Source organism: Onychomys torridus, chromosome 6, assembly GCF_903995425.1.
Source record: "Onychomys torridus chromosome 6, mOncTor1.1, whole genome shotgun sequence".
NCBI classification, from domain to species: Eukaryota; Metazoa; Chordata; class Mammalia; order Rodentia; family Cricetidae; genus Onychomys; species Onychomys torridus.
Window position 1 is genome coordinate 37,655,441 of NC_050448.1, and position 25,290 is coordinate 37,680,730.

Consider the following 25,290-nt stretch of genomic DNA (forward strand, 5'->3'; position numbering starts at 1 on the left):
TCAAATATCCAGGGAACTTTATTTTTAAACCATAAATCAAACAGACACAGCTTTCATTGACCCAAACATGCATAATCCAACCTGAATATAAAATGCACTCAATAGGTAAATTACATGAGATACAAAGGGAATGTAATTTTACAAATGTGAAATGATTGCTATAGCAATTTAACAAATTAATTAAAATATTCTATGTTTGAAAACAAAAACTACCTCAAAGCCAATTATCTATAGTAAACCGAGGGAAATTCTGGTATGGAATGATTTGATTCAACGGAAATAAGGCACCTGCTATAAATTTAGAGAATATCTTTCACTTTTAAAGTTATAATAATAAAATAGAATTAGTTAACCAAGACTTGCTTCAGAGGGAGAATCAAGTGCATGGAATCACTTATGGGTGAAGAGGCAGGTAAACATCAGTGATGACCCTGCACACCCACAGCCAGCTTTTTTTCCTGTTCCAATACACCTAAGTTCCTGAACATCCCTAACCACCTTTCCTTCACTCTCCTCCACATCTGAGGGGAGACAAAGTCCCCCGTGAGGTTTACACTGCTTACAGAACAGGTAGCAAATTTCCCTTCTGTTCCTTTGAAAACAGGTTATTAACAAAGCAAACACAAGCAGGCCTCTTCCAGTTCACACCCAGACATAGCTCGGCGTCTGCACCGAGGTCTGGCTAAGCACATACACAGTCAGGACCTGTAGTTCTCGGCAGACCAGAAAGCCCCAGACCTGCCTCGTCACTCTCACTGTCACTGTTAGTAAAAAGGATCAATCACAACCTGCAAAGTCACACAAAGGAAGACTAGACTGATCTGTATCAGTAAACTCATTTAATTCCGAAAGCTACTTTAGATCGACAGACTTAAGTGCCCTAAGGGCATTTCAATCGTAACATTTTAGTTCATGTGCCTTTTGGGTATTAAAAGTGCAATTAACACGCTAAGGTATCTTATGGCACACTGGACTCAGCATGTTCTGAGGAGGCATTGATTTCTTATGGTCTTTCCCCCTTAAGTTTTGTCTAGCACGGAAACCCCTTTGAGAAGTTAATTCTGGTGAAATCAGTATAACATAAGCAAACCTTCCCTAATTTCATTCCATGACAGCTTTGAGTGAAATGCAGTCACTGATTAAGTTACAAATGCTCAACCGAGTCTCAAATGGGACCTCAGGTGACTGTACTTACTCATGCAAAATTCAAGGCTGTGTAACAGAAGCATCACCCTTAAAACAGATGCAGCTGCAAGCATCTCTACTTCTATTATGCCCTTGAAGCCCTTAAAAAATTTTAGGTGACAATGATTGTGGTAAAACTAGGCTGAATAGTTGTCTATTTATAAGCACCTTATTATAGGATAGTCACATAACCCTATAATGGAGTGTGCTTTCAATTCAAGAGTAATAAAGTGCCTAGCTATATAAAACCTTAAGATTCCAAAATTTAAATTAAGCTAATTGCATTTACACATTAGGGCTAACAAAATCTATACCGTCTACACAGATTTAATCTAATTAGCCATAAGTTTTAATAACCACAATAAAACCCATTCTGTACTGAATAAGTACAGTCTACTATTGGAACTTAATAATCAAATTTTATTGCTTTATTCATGTGGTGCTTTTGCAAGGCACTGTGGTATGGACTAGAAAACCTGGAATGATTCTTGAGGAAACCTTGGAATGCCACATGAAGGATGATGTGAAAACGTCATTCTGAGGCAGGATGATTTACTGAATTGTTTTTAACTAGGGCATCGAACATCAGGAATGAGTTCAAGCTAAAATTCACAGGAGAATGGAAACATCTTAAGGTCAGTCACTTCACATGCCCATCCTGATACTTTGAATAATCTGGAAAATTGCTGTAAAGAGAAAGAGAGAATATTAAAATAAGCTGACTAGAACAGGTCTGTCAACAGAAAAGTAATCTACTACAGTAGCTGCAGAATCCAGAAAATTGTCACAAATGCTAATCTAACTTTATGATAACACGAAGTGAAGGCAGGCTCACATAATTAAATAATTAATGCCTTTACATTATTATCTTGTGGTGCTGGGGTGGTACCCAGGGCCCCATGCATGCTGGGTAAGTACTCTGCAACTGGGCTTTATCTGCAACTCAATTTATTTCATCATCAAAGGTTCCTTGGATTTTACCTGTAAGGTGTCCAAGAGGGCTTCCAGACAGAAATTATTCTAGAAGTTAAAAGCACCAAAACAAACGAGTTTTTCTAACACAGACTTATTTCAATTTATTTCTCAAAATCCTTAAAGGCCTGGTTTCTAATGTCTGCATATTTCTTCATTCTCACAAAGCTGAAATTCAATAATCTTTGGGTTATATAAACTAGTTGGCTCTTGGCCATATATCAAGAAAGCTTCCAGTTGTTAAGTTTAGGAGAAAGACAAAGCAAAATGTGAAATGGAAACCCCAGTAACTGTAGAATGTGGAAAACAAAAGCATCTACCTCAATATTAAAGCAACACACGGGGCAGAAAGATATTCTGTAACACATCTGCAGAGGCAAGGGTCTACCACCGTAAAAGCAGCCTGCCTTAGTAACTAAGTTTTCTCAACATACATTTTATTAACCTGAAAACATTTGTCTTATACATTAAATTGCCAAAGAAGTATGTTTCCTCCACAGTCAATCAATTCTTTGGACTGTCTTACTTTATATACTTAGTTTTTGACATAGAGACCTTAGATGCTGATACAGTTCAATCGAGTTCTAGGATCCAGATGTTCGCGATATTCTTAAGATTTTTGCAACACCATTGATAATGGAATTACAAATCATTCTTGTTCCAAGAGTTGTTTGGTCTTTAATTTCTTCCAACTGATCATTAGGAAGATCTGATCTCTCTCTCTCTCTCTTTTTAATCTTTTATGTGCACAAATCAAGGTGGGAGAAATTTCTCGGGCACCACCCTCTGTGATACAAGTAACTTGGTTCACAGGAAACAATTCTGAGAAACTCTCAGCAGGTGGGTTGAGAACAACGCGTGCATAGCACTCACCACTGAATGGTCACCACGTCATTCCAAACCAAGAGAGCCTCTAAACACTTACCAGAGCCACAAACAACAAAAATGAAGAGGGCCAATAACCAGGGTCCTACCGACGCTTTCTCTTCGGGGGCATTTCTCTGCAAAAAGGAAAAGCCAGTTTCAAATGCAGAGAAACCACTTGGATCCCAGGTTCCCGCGGCCTGCAACCCAGTGCCAGGTTGCCGACTCCGCTTCTCACAGATCTCATAGATCTCTCTTCCCGCCCCAGATTCCACCGCAGCTGGAGTCCAGAGTCAGGCGGGTCTGGGGAGAACTCGCCGCGGCCCCGGCGTGGCGCGGGCCTCGGTCCCCCGGTCCCGGCTTCGGAATGGAGAGGGGTGCCCGCTTTTCCTTACCGAGGTCTTGGCGACGTTGCCGCGCTGAGTGATGTTCTTGCTGTGCTTCTCGTTGGCCATACGGATCCTCTGCTTGGCGACCATCTTCGCGGCGCCACCTGCCCCCAGGAACCTCTCGGACTCGCTCTTTCGCCGCTCCCGGGCCGCCGGGAGGCTCGGCTCGCGGTGCCTACGCTACCGACGGCCACTGGGCCTGGATGCCGAGCGCCGGAGCACCGGAGGGCCGGCAGCCGCCAACCACCGCGGTCTGAGCTTCCTAGGGGCGGCGCGCTGGGGGAGAGCGGGCCGCGGGGCCGAGAAGCAAGAGCCCAACAACCGGACAGCGCAGCCGGCAACCTCGAACTACTCCGGGTTCCGCTGCCAACGTCAGCACTGGGCAGACCCCGCCCCGCGGAAGTGCGGGCTCCGCCCGCTCTAGAGAGGGAGGGCGAGGACGGGCCGCAGCCTCAGCCCGGCCCTTCCACGCTCCGGAAAGCGAGGACCCAGAGCTGCGCGTGCGCGCGCAGAGACCGGAAGTAAATCGGCCCCGACGCTGCCGGCGCCGGAAACACCAACTTGCTGTCTCTAAGCTTGGGGAGACGTGTAGAGGCCGGGTTCGGCCTTCATTGAACTCTCACCCCAGCGCGTGGGTTTCTCTTTCCGGGACAAGATGGCGCCGTCCACTCCGCTGTTGACAGGTGAGTTCCAGAAGAGCGAGAGGCTCTTTCTTCGGGGTGGTTTCTTCCTGTGTCTTTGCGCTGGAGAATTACCTGGCAAGCCTTGGAGGCCGTCTTGCTTTTTCTCGTGGCTAGCGGAAGGGCCAGAATGTCTTTTGATTTATTCGATAATAGCATGGCGATGGCAAGTGAAGCCTCCGCCTCTAGTACGCCCTCCTCCCACTTATCCACGTCCATCATTCTCCATCATCCACAGGAATAGACAGACTACAGAAAGTGCTGGTTAGATGTGTGACCTCTGGTCCGCAGTACTAGTGTTGCTTGGACCTGCCTCTATAATAGAAGAAACGCGACCCCACACATCAAATTCATCTGAACTTAATTAAAAATTACGTACTGCTTTTTTCTTATTTTTATTTTTTTATGAGCTTTGTAGAACTGAATAGGGAGCGAGCAAATGCTAGTACAGGTTAGATTTCATGATGAAGATGTGTCTTAGGGTGGCAGCATTGAGCAGGATGATGTTATTCTAACGTTTTCTGTTGAAGCACTTGTGAGCATTTTAGAAGTAGAACTTGAGAAGACTCTTGGGAATTTGAAGCTGGCACAGTCTGTAGTGCTTTAAAGAAAATAAACTCTTCGACAACATCGGGGAAGGACGAGATCAATAGGAAAAAAGCATATTTTTGAGAATTGGGAGTTATGTCCTTCTGAGGCATGTTAAAGCTTTTATACTTCTTGCCATTTTAGGAATACATTTTAAGATCCATGCGTACTACTATTCATGTAGACTATCATAATTTATTCACCAAATATTTATAAGATGGTAGCTATAATCCGCTAAACACTATGCCAGACTGAGATTATTTTGTTTTGTTTAGATTTATTATTTAATTTATGTGTCTGTGTGTGAGCATGTACATGGGAGTGCAGGCCCTAAGAGTGTGGGATTCCCTGGAGCTGGAGTTACAGTTGTGAGCCCCACCCTAAGGGAGTGCTGAGAACTGAACCCGGGTCTTCTGGAAGAGCAGCAAGTACTCTTAATGTTAAACCGTTTCTCCAGCTCTCTGAGACTGTTTAAATGGGATAATTATGTAATTAAATAGTTTCTCTAGCTTCATAAAGATGACTTTGTTACTTAGAGGTATTAATACTAAATGAGTACCTGAATTCTATTTAAAAATTCGTACATTAAAAAAATCTATTAAATGTTCTGCCTTTTTGAGACAGTGTAAAGTAGACCCTGTTTAGCCCATCATATGGATCACTTGTAATCCTGGAATAGCTCTTGACATCTCAAGTTCTCTTGTATTCATTCCATCAGTACTGAGTTGTTCAATAAAGTCCTTTAAACTATTCTTTGGGATTATCCTATTCTTTCTGTTGATTTGGCAAGCTTCTTCCAAGCAATTTCCCACACTTCCTGGCCACTTTCTGAGCTATTTTTATACCTTCTATGTACTAGGGAGAAATTTTTTTTTACACTTCACAAAAGAAATTCTCTGTTTAGATATTTTCTTTCCCTGCTAGACTGTAAACTTCTTGGTATTAGGAGTAGAGTCTTATTCATCCACACCTTTTCAATACGTAGTCTGGAACCCAGTAAAAAATAGAGAGTAAACATAGGAAAATAAGTTAATGAAGAATAGATTGTTTGTGTATAATCAAATTAACAACGAATGACACTTTTTCTTACAGTGCTCAAAGTTAAAGTCTTTGTTCTGGCAGTTTCTCATAGTCTCCTAATTCTTAGATGCCCAAAGATTACTTGGCCAGATTTACACTACAAATTTGCAGGGTCAGGATAATACTCAGATATTTCTACTCTATATTCTGCCAGTAAAACACACTGCTTAATCTTTTAAACATTCTTAGTTTTAAGTTTTTAAATTCCCAAATTTTGTTTAACTTATGCTTATGGGTTTTTATATCTGTGAAAAATTTGGAACTTAAGAATGAATTTTATTATTATGATTCTAAGTCAAAAATGAGAAAAGAACAAAACATGTAAAAAGTGAGTCTTTAAACACTTTATTTAGTTAGTGTCAATGAACTCAAATTTTTTTCATTCCCTTGTTCTTGCTTTTCTTTCATTAAAGGAGACAGATTCATCCTCAGGCAGATAGTCAACCAGTTCTAAAGGAAAAGTGGCATTGTTTGGCCAGCATTCCCAACAGGAATCTCAAGGCTGGCTGTCTTTGCCTTGACTTCACTCTTCATTCTTATATCAGGCCACGGTTAACCAGGAGATCAGAACCAAATTATAGTCTTACCTTTGAATATTCTTAAAGGAAATTAGTATTTTCTAAAGAATGGCTTGATGTTAGGTACGTAAAAATGATATCCATTATACTAACTCTTTAGTCATCAAGAACGGATTCATACTGAGTGTAAATATACTATTTTAGCAAATTTTACATTCTGTTCACTTTGTCACATTCAAACACTTGTAATTATACTGAATTCCTTATCAGAATGCTATATATAGATAGAAAATGTGTTGCATTTATTTAAAAGCTTTGAGTCTGCAGATTTTTGTCTGCTGTTATAAAAGCAAAGCCATTTTTGGTAAATATTGAAGTCTTAAGGTTTCTGTTTACTTAATTTCTGCTATCCTGTCATCAAATTATTACTAAAAATAATATTTTTAGAAAAATCTTTTTATTTGGATATCATTTAAGACTCATGAAAGTTGCAGAACAGTTTAAAAAAGAAAAGTACTTAGCCTTCCCCAATCATAACATAACATAAACATTAAATATTTATTGAAACTAGGAAGTCGACACTGGCACAGTAGTGTTCACCAAACTACAATCCTTACTTAGGTTCTTTTGGTTTGTGTGTGTGTTCCTAGAAGATTTTATACACATATGTCAGATTCCAAAGAAACTCAGGACAAATAACTGTGGTGCCTGTTAGCACATGCCAGCCTGTAGGCTCTCTCAGCAATTGCAGGTACCTGCTGCAGAGTCCTGTCTCCTCTCAGCTCTTTACCATACCCCTCACCCTGAACCTCTCTAACCCAGCCACTTCACTTCTCTCCTTCCCACAGCTCCCGAGACCTACAAAAATCTACCATTTCAGCCAAGCTCTCTCGGCTATCTTTCTTTGTTTTCTTGGCTCCCTTTATCTTCTCTTCCTCTTTCTCTCCCCCTTACTCTCTCCCTTCTTGTGGCCTGGTTGAGTCTGGACACTTCAGACGCCTCTGGCTGTTCTCTCTGTCATACCTACAATAAAATTTCCTCAACCATACCCTAGAGAGGTTATGTGCTCATTTTCATTCAATATATACATTCGTGAAAGGTAACTTTGGGTATTTGGTTTTCAGAGTTTCCTAATTTAAGAGTGTAAACGTGAACAGCTACATGTGGGGGCTCACACCTATAATCCTAGCACTCAGCAGACTTGGTCAGGAGAAATACTGTGAGTTCCAGGACAGCCTAAAGTACAATGTGAGACCCTGTTTCAAAAGTAAATAAGCCAATAAAGTAAAAATGAAGTCAAATAAATAAGAACATGAGCATGTGCATGTGGGAAAGCAGTTGATTAGTTTGGCTCAAGATTGTCCCTAAGAAAGGCAGATACCAAGGATAGATTACATGGGACATTGAGTGTTACTTGAGCCAGAAAAGCGTGGCAGTTTCCACACTGGCTTTTAAAACGGCACTCTGTGTAAGAGTGGTTGATACGTGCTTTGTTTTCTTCTTGTTGCTGTTTTTTCTTACTGCTACTAAGTCCTGTTACCATCTGCCTCAGTATGAAGTATAAATCTTCAATACAAATTTTAGAAAAACCCTTATGGTTGTCTAAATATCCTGAGTTCCCGTACTGCTGCCAGAAATGAACAATGTAGAGGACCAGTGCTACCAGTGGAAAGTGTCTCTAGAGCTGGGGAAGCTTCCTGTTCTAGAGCATAGGTGGCTGAGGTGAGATGAGGAAAAGCTTCCTGGTCATGGTCCGTTCAGTAAGCACACTCTTGGGCTAGCAGTGAGAGTAACAGAACATTTTGATCCCGTCCACATTTTAGAGTCGCATGGCGGCCTTGCTAGGACTGTGCTGACGGCTTCCATTCTATCCTGGATTTGTATATAAACTAGGAAAAAGCTCTTTAGTGTACTAGATTGTGAGAGTGACCTTACACTGGCTAAATTTCTACATAATGTACAACTAAGTATGGCCTTATTAATGACCTAGTTTTAAATTTTTATTTGTTTTATCCCTATAATATTTGTTACCATGTGGATTATACTGGATGTGGTAGGACATGCCTTTAATCCCAGTGCTAGGGGGCAGAGATAGTTGGATTTCTGTGAATTCAAGGCCAGTCTGGTCTACTTAAGAAACTTCCATCTGGGTGATGGTGGTGCACGCCTGTAATCCCAGCACTCGGGAGGCAGAGGCAGGTGGATCTCTGAGTTCGAGGTCGGCCTGGTCTACAGAGATAGCCCAGGACAGGCTCCAAAGCTACAGAGAAACCCTGTCTTGAAAAAAAAAAAAAAAAAAAAAAAAAAAGAAAGAAAGAAAGAAAGTTCCAGGCTAGCCAATGCTACATAGTGAGATACTGACTCTTAAAAAAATTAATTATAATATTAAGAAAATACAGCCTATTCTAAATTCTAATGTCTCTTACATACATTTCAGCAGGTTTTGTGCTGAGAAATGCTGCCGCCTTCCCTGTGTAGTAGCAGAATTCTAATGCTGTAAAGAAAACTTCGGGGCTTATAGAGGTAGCTCAGTGGTAGATACACTGAATGTATATAAGGTTGATTAACAAACACACACACAAAGTAAAAAAAAAATAATATTGGGTTTATAATGTGTTTACTTTACTTCCTCTGGGCATGGTATCTCATTGGAGGCTGATCTGTGTGTGTTCCAGGCCAACCTGGTCTATACAGAGAGTTCTAGCTAGGCTACATCATCAGGCTTTGTCTCATATCAAAAAAAAAAAAAAAAAAAAAAAAAAAAAATCACAAACCTTCACAGTTTTAAAGTCTAGGACATATTTTGGCACAGGACATTTTACAAATTTCATTATAGTTTTTTAAAATGATTATCTTCAGCATTGATTCAAATTATAGCAGTGGGTCAAACTGGCCTCAAACTGTGTTCCTGCCTCAGCCACATGAGTATTGGAATGGTAGGAGTGCCACCACACCCAGCTAGAAATCATCCCGAAGAAAGTAATAAAGTCTTTTCAAATCTCCGTCACTTAGCACATAGTGGAGACACACAGGAGCACATCAAATAGTCTGTAAGTCATTGTGTACAGTTTCAGTTTTCAAATGGACAAAGCAGCTTGGTGGACTCCATTCTATTATAGGGTACTGATGGGGGCTGTCTTCCCAAAATAGTCCAGCTGGTATTCTGCATGTGAGAAAGTGGCATCCAGCTGTTTGCTTACGTATGTCTAACAAACGTAGAGGTTTTTATGTGTTTACTTACATGTTTTCTGTTTATTAAATTGGCTACATAAAGATGTAGGTATCATTTATGTTTCCTTTTGGACTTCCTGACACCTGAAATTGAGCTAGTTAATTCTTCGTCAGGCTAAGTTTTTTTGTTTTGTTTTTGGTTTTTTGAGACAGGGTTTCTCTGTGTAGCTTTGCACCTTTCCTGGAACTCACTTGGTAGACCAGGCTGGCCTCGAACTCACAGAGATCCGCCTGGCTCTGCCTCCCAAGTGCTGGGATTAAAGAGTTGTTTTTTTTTTGTTTTTGTTTTTTTTTAATAACTGTCTCTTAACAGTTCTTGGGGAAAGAAAGAAATGGGAGGATTAGAATTGGAGCTAAGCCCCACCCTATCTATAATTTATTGCTTTCCTAGTAACTAAGAGAAGGGTCGAAGAGTCTGACAAGGAAAAATGGAAATGTAATGGAAGCCTTGGGCATTAGTTCAATTTTCTTCTCTTGGGTGCTTGAAGTGCTCTTGAAGTCGCAACCCATTCACTAAGTCCTGTTACATTTTCCTACATGTTACATCCTCATTTCCAGCTTTTCATCCCTATTGCTCCTCTCTGAATCAAATATTGTCTTCTCTGACACTGCTACAGACTTTTTACATCCAGTTGTCCCAGACTGATCTTTTCAAAATGCAAATCTGGTTTTAGAAATCAGCCTGAAACCCTTGAGGATTATTCTTAAGGCACATTGCTTAACTTAACATCCACTTTCTTGTAGGCCTGCAGCCTGTTTTCTTTTTCCAGCTTCTTTCAGTCTTTTTTCTTCTTTCCAGCTTCTTTTTAAGCTTCTTTCCGTTTTTTGATATTTTCTGTCTTTTCTTTGGATTGTTTCACTTTGTTACTGTTCTCTTTGTTTAACAGTATCCAGCTAAGTTCATGCCCTTTCTACTGTGACACAGTTGTTTTTGTTTTGATGGTTATATTGTTTTGAAGTTTTCAAGTTGCATATTTATTTCTGTTCAGTTACATGATTTTGAAGTGAAAAGGCAAGAAAGGAGACTTGAAATGTTAACATTCTATAGTATAAGGAAATGTTTCGTGATTTCACTGCATTTTGAAAGTCCTTTGCTTTTCACTAACATCCAGTAATATCACTGGGTATTTCTTAGCAGAGTAAACAACTTCTCTCCATTGTTTTCTTTAGTCCGAGGATCGGAAGGACTGTACATGGTGAATGGACCACCACACTTTACAGAAAGCACAGTGCTTCCAAGGTATAGCTTCTGTCAAATGATATATAAGGAACATACAATGTACTCCAAAAGGTTTTTGTTGAAATTTTGTAAAATGTTTTAGTTTTATGTGGGTGGGAGTTTTCCCTATGTATGTGTCTATGCAACACTTACTATGTATGTGTTGGTGCCTGTGGAATCCAGAGGAGGGTGTTGTATTCCCTGGAAGTGGGGTTACAGATAGTTGTGAGCTGCCAAGTGGATGCTAGAACCTGAAGCTGCGTCTTCTGGAGGAGCAATGAATGCTCTTAATTGTGGAGCCTTCTCTCAGCCCACTGACCAAAAAGAAAAATAATAGGTAAGCTAGTTTCTTGGGATGTCTTATTAACAAGATGGAAAGAATACTTACTCTTTCCCATGAAAAATAATCTTCAGATTTAAAAATCAATGACTTAGGGTCTAGATAGATGGCTCAGTAGTTAAGTACTGCTCTTCCAGAGGATCCAAGTTAGATTCCCAGCACCTTCATCAGGTGGCTCATTACTACCTATGATTCTGAGTCTAGTGGATGAAACATTCCCTTCTGGTTTCCATAGGTATATGCTACATATATATGCTACAACAATAAAAATATTTTAAAAAAAAAAGAAAAGAAAAAAGAATTAATGGCTTAGCAAGGAGAAATATAAATGTTACTGTAATTGAGTTCATGCATTTAGTTTCATCTTCTAGAATGAGACAAATTTGCAAATATGATAATTAAGTCACTATTAGTAATCACTATGCTGCCAGGAGATGAAAATGGCATAAAAAAGGAAGAAAGTAAAATATATGTACTTAATATATATCTGAAAAGATATAATTTTTCCCAGAACAAAACCATGGAGGGTTAAAACAAAATTGAATAAAAATGATAACTGTAATAGGTGACAAAAGATAGGATTCAGGGGACATCTGTGAATGAACTTTGCTATACATATAGTTTTGACATTGGTCTATATAATTCTTTTAAATAATAAAATGGATAAGAGAAAATTGGGCTGGAGAGATGGCTCAGAGGTTAAGAGCACTGACTGACTGCTCTTCCAGGGGTCCTGAGTTCAAGTCCCAGCAACCACATGGTGGCTCACAACCATCTGGTGCCCTCTTCTGGCCTGCAGTCACACATGCTGTATACATGAGTAAATAAATCTTTTAAAAAAATAGAAAAATTAAAATGACTAAATGAAACAAGTAAATTTAGCTTATATTGGGGTGGCAGTATAATCTTAGGAATATCTGCATAATTATTTAATACATTCAGCAGTGTTATTGTAAGCTAGAAATTGTTATTGTTACTTAAGGCTATTGAAAAGATAAAATAATTCTGCTATCTTTTTGTTGGTATGACCAAATATCTGAGTAAACAAAGGAAGGAGTTTATTTGGGTTACAATCAGTGGTTGGCTGGTCCCTTGCACTTGGGCAGAACATAACAGTAGCAGGTTGCAGATGAGGTTCTTCACATCATGGAAGCCAGGAAGCAGAACTGAACAACAGGAAGAGGCCAGGCAAGATGTAGCCCCCACCCCAGAGCATATGCCCACTAGTGGCCTATGGGCCAACCAGAGTCTGTCTTCCACAGTTTGACCACCTTCCAATAGTCTGTTCACATTTTGAATCTATCAGTAGATTAAGCCATTCATTAGATGACAGCCCTCATGTAGACAGAATTTTCTAGACCTACAGAAAGAAGACCACCTCTGTGTCCACTGGTGACACTGCCTTTCTTCCCAGCATTCTCTCTGCCAGGCAAAACACTCATATGCATAAAATAAAAATAAACAGAATCTCAACAAAAAAGAGGGGTTGGGGATTTAGCTCAGTGGTAGAGTGCTAAGGCCCTGGATTCGATCCCTAGCTCTGAAAAAAAAAAAAAAAAAAAAAAAGGAAAGAATTAATCTCTGGATTCTGTAATGTAGTAAAATTGACATCAGTCCTAAACATTGTTCTAATGCAAGTTATTAAAACTGTTTGTGAGGTAGTTGTGATTCTCGCCTTTTATTTCAGCATCTGAGAGTCAGAGTCAGGTGGATCTCTCAGCTCTAGGCCAGCCTGGTCTATAGAGTAGCTTCCAGGACAGTCAGGGCTACACAGAGAAACCTCATCTCATCAAACAAACAAATGCTATTTATAACCATCGAATTAAGGGTATGATTATAGAGTCAAAATGTGGTAGGTAGATATGAGTAGGTTAGAATAAGCTAAAACCTGGGAAGAATTAATAAGAATAGAAATTTTCTGTCTTTAGGTTTGAGAACGAGTTATACTACAATAAGGCAGGAGACATTTTGTTCATAGCTGTTTGTATGGGAAGGGTATTTTGTAAGTTTCATTGTTTATAAAATGAGTATTAGTTACCATAATTTAATGAAAGCAGAAGCAAAAATACCTTAAGGTAAATTAATGAGGTGGTATTGTTTAAAGGGCATATTGGTCACTTCTTATTGCCTTTGCTGTTACTTAGCAATTAAAGTATTTGTTTGCCACAAAGTCCCCCATTTAATGTTGCTACACCAGTAGACATGTACATGTATACTCATATTTCTGTCTGGCTAAGTCTTTTTTGTTATTAGATATATTCACAGTGGTCATCTCCCGTAGAGAGTTGTAATAATTATAGTGTTGATTTCTTGATAGACCTTTGACACTAGTCATATTTCCACAGATGATATTCAGAAGCTTGCATCACCATTTACTAAGATCTATGTATTGTTTTTATTATTATTATTAATTTTGTTGTTGTTATTTTTTTGAGATAGGGTTTCTCTATGTAGTTTTGGTGCCTGTCCTGGATTTCACTCTGTAGACCAGGCTGTCCTCGAACTCTCAGACATCTGCCTGGCTCTGCCTCCCCGAGTGCTGAGATTAAAGGTGTGGTCACTGCCACCCAGCTCTGGCCTTGTTTTTATACATTAAGTCTCCACTGGGGAAATTGATGGAATAGCTTAGTCTTTCAAATCCAAGAACACTTTAGTCCTTGAGGGTATTCTGTCCACTACCGTTTTGTGATGCAGATAGTATGGGGCCAGTCTCTACAAAGCCTCTGCACTGCAGTCCCTCAGCTTAGTCAGAGGTGACAGCTAATAACTTGCACATTCAGTTTCATTGTTTTGCCTTCTTTGGTCACTGTCTTAGTTGGTGTTCTATTGCTGTGAAGAGACACCATGGTCATGGTAACTCTAAGAAAGAATTTAATTGGGGCTTGCTTATAGTTTCAGAGATTTAGTCCATTGTCGTCATGGTGGGGAGCATGGTGGCATGTAGGCAGACATGGTGCTGGAGAGTAGCTGAGAGTTCTACATCTGGGTCCAGAGGCAGCAGGAAGAGAGTGCCACTGGCCCTGGCTAGAGCATTTGAAACCCCAAAGCTCACCCCCAGTGACATGCTTTCTCCAACAAAGTCACACCTCCTAATCCTTCTCAAGTAGTGCCATTCCAGATGACTAAATGTTCAAATCCGTGAGCCTATGAGGGCCATTCTCATTCAGACTACCACACTAAAAAATGATCTATTTCTGAAGATTTATCTGATTGCCTAAAGCCACTTTCCAGCATACTTTACAATGGTTGCTGACATTTACATTTTAAGAGATGAAGTATTTAAATAGACAACATTTTGGAATAGTTTCTAAAATTTGTATAAATTATTAAGTCATTGAATTAATGCAGTATAGACTTTTCAATCAGACTTTTTGAAAAGTATTATTAATGCCTTTTAATTTAAACGTTTTTTTTTTTTCAGGGAATCTGGAAAAAATTGCAAAGTCTACACTTTTAGTAAGGATGGGACATTGTTTGCCTGGAACAATGGAGAAAAGTTAGTGCTCATTTATGGAAAATTTTATGGACACAATGAATATTACACAGCTGGCATAATTTGAAAAGCATGTATTTGGTTATCATTGATAAAGTTTCATTGTCATGTGCATTTATTGTTATGTGTAATGAGAGTACTTTGAACTTTATATAAATGCCATAAATTGAGTTGTGTAGTGACTCAGAATTAAAAATAATTGTGAAAAAATTATTACTGAGGAAATCAAAAAGTTATTTCAAATAGTGTTCTAAGTTATTGGTTAGGGTTTCTCAAATTCACATTTAGAAGATAATTATTTTTGCTTGTAAACTTTAGACTTAGATACTTTGTATTTTTTCTGTCAAATGAGTAACTAAGTTAGTACTATTAATTTTATTGTGAATAAAAGTATAGAAAGAATGATTAATATAACTTATATTATGTAAACTGTCAGATTACAAAACTGGTCTTTTAAGAAAATAATTATTTTCATTAAATGATCATGATTTCCTAAATTTTCTACAGTCAGTACATTATTTCACAGATCAAGAAAATGTCCAAATATCTGTTACTATTTTTCTTTTGTTTTCAAACGTATACTGTTAGGTTTTTCAAAAGAGAGAAAAATAATGCATTAGTATGAAAATAATGAATTTAAAGTTCCTTATAGTGGTAATATATTTTAAAATTTTCTGAAAGTCAGATAAAATGTGGTCTTTTAAAAAAATTAACTATTAAAGACTGTTAAATTAGTTGATTTGCTTTTTAGGGTATTGACTGACCAATAAAATCCTTGTAAATCATTAACAATATAAGCACATTGAATCTTAGCCACAATGTTAAAGTTTTTTGTTTTGTTTTTGAGACAGGATCTCTCTATATAGCCCTCTCATATTCACTACGTAAATCAGGCTGGCCTGGAACTCACAGAGATCTGCCTGCCTCTGCCTCCTGAGTGCTGAGATAAAAGTTGCATACTACCATGGCTCGGCTTTTTAAATCTTTTTAATATATCCCTATGCTTTTTTAGATAGTATCCTCATTTTAATAGGTGTTTTCTATACAGATGTTAACCTTTATATTTTTTAAAATGATGTGATTATAAAATAGTACATATTGTTCCAGGGCAAGGCAATCAGATATGGGTATTGATTGTGGTCTTGGTCAATTTGTAGTTATCTAATTCAGAAACTATAACATCTTTTCTTAAATAGGATTTTTGAAAATTTTATTAAACTAGGAATAACCATTGAATATCACCAACAGCAAAAACAAGCAAGCCTCATTTTCAAATGTGTTGTTTATTGTTTATAATTTGCAAAGAATCATTGTGTTGGGGGGGATGCATGTGCATGTGTGTTTGTTTAAGTGTGCAATATACTCTCGTTCTTACTGGTTTCTGCTTATCCTTACCCTAGTATCCATCTCACATATGAGCAGAATAAAGTTTATTTCAGCAATTTCTTGAAAAAAAAATTCCACTTTATATGTATGTATTAACCCTTAAAAGATTAATTGTGGGTGTACCTAAACCTGTGGCCCACAGGCCAAATACCTCCCAGAATACCCTTCAATGCATTCCAGCACAGTTTATAGACAAAACATCATGCTTCATTGTCTAAAGGTTGGGTAACCTCCAATTTTTTTTTTTTCTTTTTTTTTTTTCGAGACAGTGTCTCTGCATAGCTCTGGCTGTTCATTATGTAGATCAGTCTGGCTGTGAACTCACAGAGATCTGCTTACCTCTGCCTTCTGAGTGCTGGGATTGAAGGCATATGCCACTATGCCCAGCTCAATTTTTAATGAAAGAAAGTATGTACTTATTTATTTATATGTATATGGGTTATATGGGTGTTTTGCCTGTATGTGTGTCTTTGTACCAAGTGTGTAGTGCCCATGGAAGCCAGAAGAGGCTTTAGACCTGGGACTAGAGTTCCAGGTGGTTGTGAGCCATTGTGTGAGTGCTGGGGCTCCAACAAGGGCCCTCCAGAAGAGCAGCCACTGCTTTTAACCTCTGAGCCATCTCTGCAGCCCCACCCTGGGACTTGAGTATGTCAGGGCAAGCTGACTTCCAAAACTTGGCTGTAGCATTTATCAGTAATATGCTGATCAGATCAACTCATTTGATTTTTTTTAAGTCTAAATGTATTTGTTTATAAAATAGAGATGATGATGCTTGTAAGGATTCAAATAAGAGATTTATAGAAAGTGGTGAGGCCACTGCATGGGATTATGTAGGAAGTATCCAATATGGAACTACTTTAATTACACGATCACTGCTATTTTGTTATTATTGTAACACAGTAATTCTTGATAGGCCTATGTGTTAGACAGCCCTTGCGATCTTAATAAACATGCTTACTGATTTCCCAACTATTACAGTTTCTGTGGATTCAAATGTAACAAGTGTGCTTCAGCATTTGGCCTCGTGCCTGCCTCCCCTTTGACTTGATGACCCCCAGCCTCCCTGCAGCATAGCCATGTGCTCACTCAGTTGGTCATATCACTTCTGGTTCTTGTGCTAATTCTGTACTCAATACTTTTTGGTAAAATTTACGTTTTTTTTAAAGTGAAAGTGTTTCCTTGGTGTTTTTTGAAACTCTGAAAAGTAGCTTTTATAAAAAGTGAACAATTTGGAGTGTTTTATATTTGAAAAGAGGCATGAATGTTTTGGTTAGTGCTGGCTGTTATAAAATGGTATTTTTGCTGAAGTAATTTCTTTTGAAACCAGAGTAAATATAATCAATGTCACTAACAAGGGACTACTGCACTCCTTCGACCTCCCAAAAGCAGTTTGCCTTGAATTCTCGCCAAATAACACTGTCCTGGCAACGTGGCAGCCTTACACTAGTAAGTATTTTCCCCTTGTAAAAATATTCTAGCAGGACCAATTACATTTGGTGGGAAAAAAAACTAAGTTTATAACCTTGTAAGATGGTAATTTAAGGTCAAGCAGACACCCCCACCCCTCACCCCCACCTCTGCAGGGAATAGGATCGTAGCATATGACTGAGACTGAAAGCCACACCCTAAGTGGTCTCTGTATCAAGTGGTTGGGGCTGTCCTCAAACTCTAGCTGTGCATGATCGTGAACTCCTGATCTACTGTCCACACCTCCTGGATGGGGAGATTTCAGGTGTTTACCACCATGTTCCATCCATGTGGTGCTGGAGACCAAACCCGGGGCTTCATGCATTCTAGACAAGCACTCTACCAACTGAGCTCTGCCCACAGCCCCAGCCTTTTTCATCTTAACCAGGGACTTACTGTGCTGTGACTGTGACTTTTAACTGTTAGGGTTCCACAGAAAAAGTAACACAAAAAGTTTGTTCATAATTTCCTGGATAGAAGATGCATTCTCATTGCCAGTCCTAATGTTCAGCAATCACGCAGCCTTTTCTTATATTAGGTAAGAGCTTTGACCTTTCACTTTAAGGAAGCTCTTCATAGAAAATGGCTAGCATCACTACTTTTGTGTTCCCACTCAATAAGTAAAATAAGGGTTACTTGCAAGCACTGTGTCCTCTGCCAGTAAGTATAATAGCCAAGGAAGGAGGCTACTGGGTGGGTAGAAGAATATGGGTGTAGTATGGATACAGTGGACACAAAGATAATTAATGAGGCAGGTAGATCTCTGTGAGTTCAAGGTCAGCCTGCTCTACAAAGTGACTTCCAGGATAGCCAGAGATACATAGTGAAACCTTGTTTCAAAATAAACAAATAAGTAAATAAGCAAACAATAAACAGAATGGGATGGCTCAAGATTTCATCACTTAACACAGTATGCAATTTAAAATAATGAGTTATTTCTGGGATTTTACTTTTAATATTTTTGAGTCATGGTTGACTGTTAATGACATACTTCAGGAAGTAAAGTGAAAATGTAAGTTATGAGATAAAGGAGAAGAAAAACTGCTAAAGGAAATTTAGAAAATAAATAGCTTGGCTAGAAACAATCTCTAAAGGTCTGGAATAATAATGATTTAGTCAACATTTAAAGTAATCACTATAAGCAAAAGACAGTATAATAGATATAATATCAAACAAGCATTTGTTATGACAAAATGTGTAGTCTAGATCTTTGTGATTCCAGTACTTTTAGGAGGCTGAAACAAGAAGATTGTGAGTTGGAGAGACCTTGTTCTCAAAACCAAAAAAGGATAGGAAACAGTGCCCTATCTTGATACATTTAAAGCAATCTAATGGTAATGATATATGAACTTTCATCTAAACATGCTTTATCCATACAAACATACAAAAGTGGTATAAAGACTGTTTTAAGAATATATTATTTGGGGCTAGAATGTAACTCAGTTGGTAGAGTATGTGCCAGCATTCCTAAGGCCCGGGTTTGATCCCCATACTACATAAACTGGGTGGGATATCTCCTGCCTGTAATTCCAGTACTCACAATTAGAAGTTCAAGGTCACTGTCAACTACACAGGAATTTGAGGTAAGTCTAGGATATATATGACTATGTCTCATTAAAAAAAAAAAAAAAAGGTGGGAAAACATTCTCCTAACAATGGCAATCTTTTTAAATAAATAAATGATAATAGTTCATTGTTGGATTATAGCCCTCAGGGTTTTATTCTTCCAAGAAAGAGACTTGGACTCTAATGAATCTTGTTTTTCCAAGTAAATTGAAGAGAAATTGAGAATCATAAGTGATGGGTACAAACCTTCATGACTTAATCCCTTTAACAGAATTAGTAAGAAATCCCTCAAGTATTCATAATCATTTCAGAGATGGCTTTAACTCAAACAACTGTCATGATGTCATGGCTATGGATGATTAGCTTCATAATTAAAGATAGGAAGTTGATTGGAGGCAATATTTTATTTAATATTCTTAATCTTATTCTAAGATTTTTGTGAGAATGAAATCTTAGCAGTGTTAGAAGACAATCACTATAAAAAATATTTTTGTTGCAGCTTCTAAAGATGGCACAGCTGGGGTACCCAACCTACAGCTTTATGATGTGAAAACTGGAGCATGTTTGAAATCTTTCATACAGAAAAAAATGCAAAACTGGTAAATAAATGCTTTAAAGTGGTATTTTTAAAAAAATTTACATTTATTTTAAGACTGTTTTGCCTGCATGTATGTATGTGCACCGTATGTATGCCTAGTGGCCTTGGAGGTCAGAAGGCATCAGATCTTGTGGAACTAGAGTTATGATGGTTATGAGCTGTCATGGGTGCTAGGAAATGAGCCCTGGTTGTCTGCAAGAACAGTGCTCTTCAAAGTTGAGCCACCTCCCAGTCTGGAAAGTGGTGTTTTCATAGTATTGCTAATGTCAGCTTTGTTTCTCTAGTATTGACTTTGAAAATAAATTATTCTAAAATCCTGGTATTTAAGGGTTTTTAATGGTATAGGAGTACATTATAGTAAAATATTATCTCTTAGTTTTTAAAAAGAAAGGAACAATATATTTTTAATGGTACACCGTTTTAATAAGACTATTAGTACTGTTGGTAGCAGAGGTAATGTTAGTGTTTTATCTTAAGCAGCATCAGTGCTTTGATGTGGTTTTCCTTTTTCCCATAGGTGTCCTTCCTGGTCAGATGATGAAATTATTTGTGCACGGAATGTTAACAATGAAGTTCACTTCTTTGAAAACAACAATTTTGGTATGGAAAAACTAAATAACTTTATTATTTACAGTTTTCAAAGGTTTTTGTTTGTCTTCAGTGCTAAGAGTCTATCCCAGGGCTTCACACGAGCTAGCTAAGTGCTCAACCCCAAGCTAGCCCTAATCTAAACACAGAATTTTCTTCCTCAGTGGCATTATAGGGTCAGGGCCATCCTAAGTATTGTTGATGTATTTATCCCATTAACTAGGGTAGCACTATTACTTATTAACATGGATTCTCAGTGCTTAGGGTAATCAGTATCAGCTATATTATTATTTATCATATAGAATTTATTTATTTATTTATTTTTGGTTTTTCGAGACTGGGTTTCTCTGTGGAGCTTTGGAGCTTTGGAGCCTGTCTTGGAACTCACTCTGTAGACCAGGCTGACCTCGAACTCACAGAGAGCCGCCTGCCTCTGCCTCCTGAGTGCTGGGATTAAAGGCGTGTGTCACCACCACCCAGCTCATATAGAATTTCTTTATGCACATTTTACATTAGAAGCTGAGTACAATCTTTACCATCTAGTGGAGTCTATGAATTGTTTAATATAAAGATTGGCATTTATTGGAGCATATACCATGTGCTTGGCCAAGTTTATACACATAGTAAATGGGTTAATGGAATTCAAGCCTGTTCTGTCATGGCTTTCACCCATGCCTTTTCTATGGGATTGCTCTGCCTCATCTACGTGAAACTACAATGAACAGTTTGTAGTTACAGAAGCCTTTTATAATGAATTCAGAGTTTGATGTGTTTTTGTTAATTTATTATCAATCTCTAATCTATTTCCTCTCATTTTAGACACAATAGCAAATAAATTACATTTGCAAAAAGTTAATGACTTTAACTTATCACCTGGAAGCCAACCTTATAAGGTAATTCCTGTTTTTATTTATTTATATAGAACTTAAGTCTTTTCTCTTTTTTAAAAGTAATTCTAAAAGCATCCATCTCAGTTTTTATGCTTCTAAGAGTTAAGTACTGATTTATGCATGTATATCTTAGGTGGCAGTCTATGTCCCAGGAAGTAAAGGTGCACCTTCGTTTGTTAGATTATATCAGTACCCCAACTTTGCTGGACCTCAGGCAGCACTGGCCAATAAAAGCTTCTTTAAAGCTGATAAGGTTACAATGCTGTGGAATAAAAAAGGTACAGTGAATAATTTTCATTTTTGTTATCAAATATTAATTTTGACATTCATATGTATATATAAAGAAAGCAATCTATAGATGATTTTTAACTTGCATTTTGAATCTAATTGAATACTGTTTCACTGTTATAGCTACTGCTGTGCTGGTAATAGCTAGTACAGATGTTGACAAGACAGGAGCTTCCTACTATGGAGAACAGACGCTGCATTACATTGCAACAAATGGAGAAAGTGCTGTAGTACAATTACGTGAGTACACCTTGACAGTTTCCTGTGGTTAAAATCAGTGACAGTGAAAGACACACACACACACACACACACACACACACACACACACACACGACATAAAGATAATACAAACTAAATTCTTTTTTGTTTGTTTTTTGTTTTTCGAGATAGAGTTTCTCTGTTTAATAGCCTGGCTGTGCTGTCCTGGGTTGGCCTCAAACTCACAGAGATCCACCTGCCTCTGCCTCCCAAGTGCTGGGATTAAAGGTGTGCGACACCATTCCTGGCACAGTCTAAATTCTTAATCAAGTGAGTAAACTCAAATACCATGATAACATTTCTGATAAAATTCCTCTTCATGAGAAACTTAAAGTCATCCTCAGGCAAGTGTGACTTTGACAGACAGTTTGCTAGCGTGGTGCCAGCACTGAGTAGGGGTAGACTCTGGGTGATGTGGTCTTCTATAGCAGCTCTCTGAACACTTAACTAACACAGCAAGTAGATGTAGTAAGTTTAAAAATAGCTGCAGAAATGAGAGTAAAGCCACAATGTTACCAATTGACCTCTTACTTTGATAACTAAATTAACTATAGAATAATAGCTATTTTACTTAAAAAATTTTTAGACTTTGTATTTTATTATTTTATGTGTGTGAGTATTTTGCCTACATGTATGTCTGTACACTATGTGCATACTTGTTGCACAAGGTCAGAAGAGGGCACTGGATTCTCTGCAACTGGAGTTACATTGGTTGTGAGCTGCCAGTGGTGCTGGGAATTGATTCCGGTTCTTTGCAAGAGCAGCAAGTGGCTCTTAACTGCTGAGTCAATTCTCCAGCACAAAAGAGTAGGTTTTTGTTGTTGTTGTTGTTGTTGTTTTTTAAAGATTTATTTATTTTATTATGTATACAGTGTTCTGTCTGCACGTATCCCTGCAGGCCAGAAGAGGGCACCAGATCTCATTACAGATGGTTGTGAGCCACCAGGTGGTTGCTGGGAATTGAACTCAGGACCTTTGGAAGAACAAGCAGTGCTCTTAACTTCTGAGCCATCTCTCCAGCCCCAAAAGAGTAGTTTTTAAATTCTAGCAGCTCCCTAATTTTTTCACTTTGAATTGAATGTATGTAAGTAGAGAAATAGTCCATACTTTTCCCTCCAAAAAGCTCTATATTCCCACTGAAATAAGAAGTTAAACAAATAGACCTGAATATCAAGTAAAATACAAAAGATCCAAAGAAGGACAACACTGAATTTGTGTCTTTGTATAAATGAAGTCATAGTATAAGCAACAGCCTTTTAAATACATAAGACATACCAAGAGACATGTAAACTCTAAGAGCCTGTGGAATAAAACTTAAAAACTCTTCAGATAAGCTTTAAACTTTAATAAGCAAACTTTTATAAATGATGACATTTCTTTCCTAGTTAATCTAAAATTTAACATTTAATGCAGTTTTTTTTTTTTAGACTAGATAAACTGGTCTGAAATTTGGTAATAAAAAAGTTAACACACAAGAATATTTTGCAATCTATTAGGAGGACATAAGTAATTCTGCTACTAAAAGAAATTAAAATGTAAAATAGTATAATTAAGAACATTTGGATCTGGCTTATAAAAAAGTAATGTATATATGGCTAGTCATTTGGAACATAAATTTGTTACTTCTTTTTACCAAAATAAATTCCACTTGACCCTCAATTATATATAAAACCTCAAAGGAACTCTTAAAAAGGAAAATATGAGAAAACTTTTTTTCTGATCTTGGAATTAAAAAAAAGATTTTTCTAAGCAAGACAAAAATCTTAAGAAAAAAATGATAACTTTATAGTATATAAAAACTTACAGGTTTCTGTTAGAAGAATCTATTAACTTAGGTAAGTAGAAAAGAATTTTTTTTAAGCTGACAAAAGAGTTGAGCATAGTAATAAATGCCTTTAATCCCAATATTTAGAACATGGAAGAGGAGGGTTGGAGATTCAAGTCATCTTCACTTACATAGCCAATTCAAGACTGGCTTGAATTACAAGATACCCTGTCCCACCTGCTCTCCCAGGGGGGAAAACTCCAAAATTAACAAGGGATAACACGCAGGCAAGGGATATATGAGTATAAGAAAGGGTAAACTTAAGCGTTCTTAATTTCACAAGATACCTAAATGCCTATTCAATAACCAGAAAGAAAATGGGAATGGTATAAGAAAATTATTCTACCAGAAAACAAATGAATTACTTTTAATTATTAAAAGAGCAATAATTAAGCAAATGGAAATAAAACCAAGTCTTAAATTTAACCTAATAGATTGGAAAAGGTAAAAAATAAACTGTATAGTGTGAACATGAGGGTCCATTACCAAGTTATTAACCTTATAGCTGTGTTCTCACATGTTTGTCTGCGCTTAGACCGGGGAAATGATCAGGGAGGTTTGTAATGGATTACAGAGGCAGAGGGCGAAGCAGATTTTTATGTGATAATGTAGAAAAGTCTCCAAAATATGGTACTAAATGAAATGACAAAAAGCCTAGAACTTTGTAATTTTTATGTATTTAGAGAAGATGCTTTAGAAAATATTCTAATAAAAGGCTATTCAAGAAATGAAGTGGGTTACCTTGATACAGACACTTTTGTGGCATGTGTTTTTATATAGTTCATATTTGTATAGCAATGTGCAGATATTACTCATTCCAAAACAAAAAACAAAAAACAAACTGTTGCTGAACATGGTAGTCTGTACCTGTAGTCTGTGTCCTAGCACTTTGGAGCTAGGCGGATCATCTGAATTGAGGAATTTGACTAGCCTGGACATCCCAGCAAAACCTCATTTTTAAAAAGTATCTTTTTTTATTTCTAGTAGTAAAGTATTACTGTAAGTCTATAGTTGGCTTCCATGAGCCCATATTGCTAAAGTCTTTAAAAGATAATAAAATTCTATGGGAGTTCTTAAATGTATGATTTTGTATTAATACTCATAGTATATCACAAAAGAATAATTTTTGAAGTTTAAAAAATGTTTGGCATGCTTATGAGTGTTATATATTTATATCTTGTGCTAATATTCATATAATTTTTTTTACTGTTGATTTGTATCTTACATTCTTTTTCTAGCAAAAAATGGCCCAATTTATGATGTAGTTTGGAATTCTAGCTCTACTGAGTTTTGTGCTGTTTATGGTTTTATGCCTGCGAAAGCAACAGTCTTCAACCTGAAGTGTGATCCTGTGTTTGACTTTGGGACTGGTCCTCGCAATGCAGCCTACTATAGCCCTCATGGACATATATTAGTACTGGCTGGATTTGGAAATCTTCGGGGACAAATGGAAGTATGGGATGTTAAAAACTACAAACTAATTTCTAAACCAGTGGCTTCCGATTCTACGTATTTTGCCTGGTGCCCAGATGGTGAGCATATTTTAACAGCCACATGTGCTCCCAGGTTACGTGTAAATAATGGGTATAAGATTTGGCATTATACTGGCTCTCTCTTGCATAAGTATGATGTGCCATCAAATGGAGAATTATGGCAGGTTTCTTGGCAGCCATTTTTGGATGGAGTATTTCCAGCAAAAACAATCAAGTACCAAGCAGTTCCAAGTGAAGTACCTAGTGAGGAACCTAAAGTTGCAACAGCTTACAGACCTCCAGCCTTAAGAAATAAACCCGTCACCAATTCCAAGCTGGTAAGTAAGAGCACAGAGGAAAGTGATTTTGTGTGAAACTCTGCAGACCTTTTTC

General features: G+C 37.7%; 2 protein-coding genes across 3 annotated transcripts in view; one reads left to right on the forward strand and one right to left on the reverse strand.

The window, feature by feature from the left end:
• On the reverse strand, positions 1-3,897 carry Serp1 (stress associated endoplasmic reticulum protein 1). Its single transcript, XM_036190117.1, has 3 exons — positions 3,417-3,897; positions 3,083-3,158; positions 1-1,871 (listed from the first exon to the last, which is right to left on the reverse strand). The coding sequence occupies exons 1-3, from the start codon at positions 3,498-3,500 to the stop codon at positions 1,831-1,833; spliced, it is 201 nt and encodes a 66-aa protein (XP_036046010.1). The 5' UTR covers positions 3,501-3,897; the 3' UTR covers positions 1-1,830.
• Positions 3,833-25,290, forward strand: part of Eif2a (eukaryotic translation initiation factor 2A) — a 26,957-nt gene continuing 5,499 nt past the window's right edge. The window contains exons 1-10 of one of the 2 annotated variants that reach the window (XM_036190115.1): positions 3,833-4,093; positions 10,678-10,747; positions 14,488-14,562; positions 17,273-17,391; positions 19,478-19,577; positions 20,094-20,176; positions 20,984-21,057; positions 21,188-21,332; positions 21,466-21,582; positions 24,664-25,235. In XM_036190115.1, coding sequence (XP_036046008.1) covers positions 4,066-4,093; positions 10,678-10,747; positions 14,488-14,562; positions 17,273-17,391; positions 19,478-19,577; positions 20,094-20,176; positions 20,984-21,057; positions 21,188-21,332; positions 21,466-21,582; positions 24,664-25,235 — 1,383 coding nt within the window. In that variant the 5' untranslated portion in view covers positions 3,833-4,065. The remainder of the gene's footprint in view (positions 4,094-10,677; positions 10,748-14,487; positions 14,563-17,272; positions 17,392-19,477; positions 19,578-20,093; positions 20,177-20,983; positions 21,058-21,187; positions 21,333-21,465; positions 21,583-24,663; positions 25,236-25,290) is intronic. The other variant, XM_036190116.1, reaches the window with a different exon arrangement.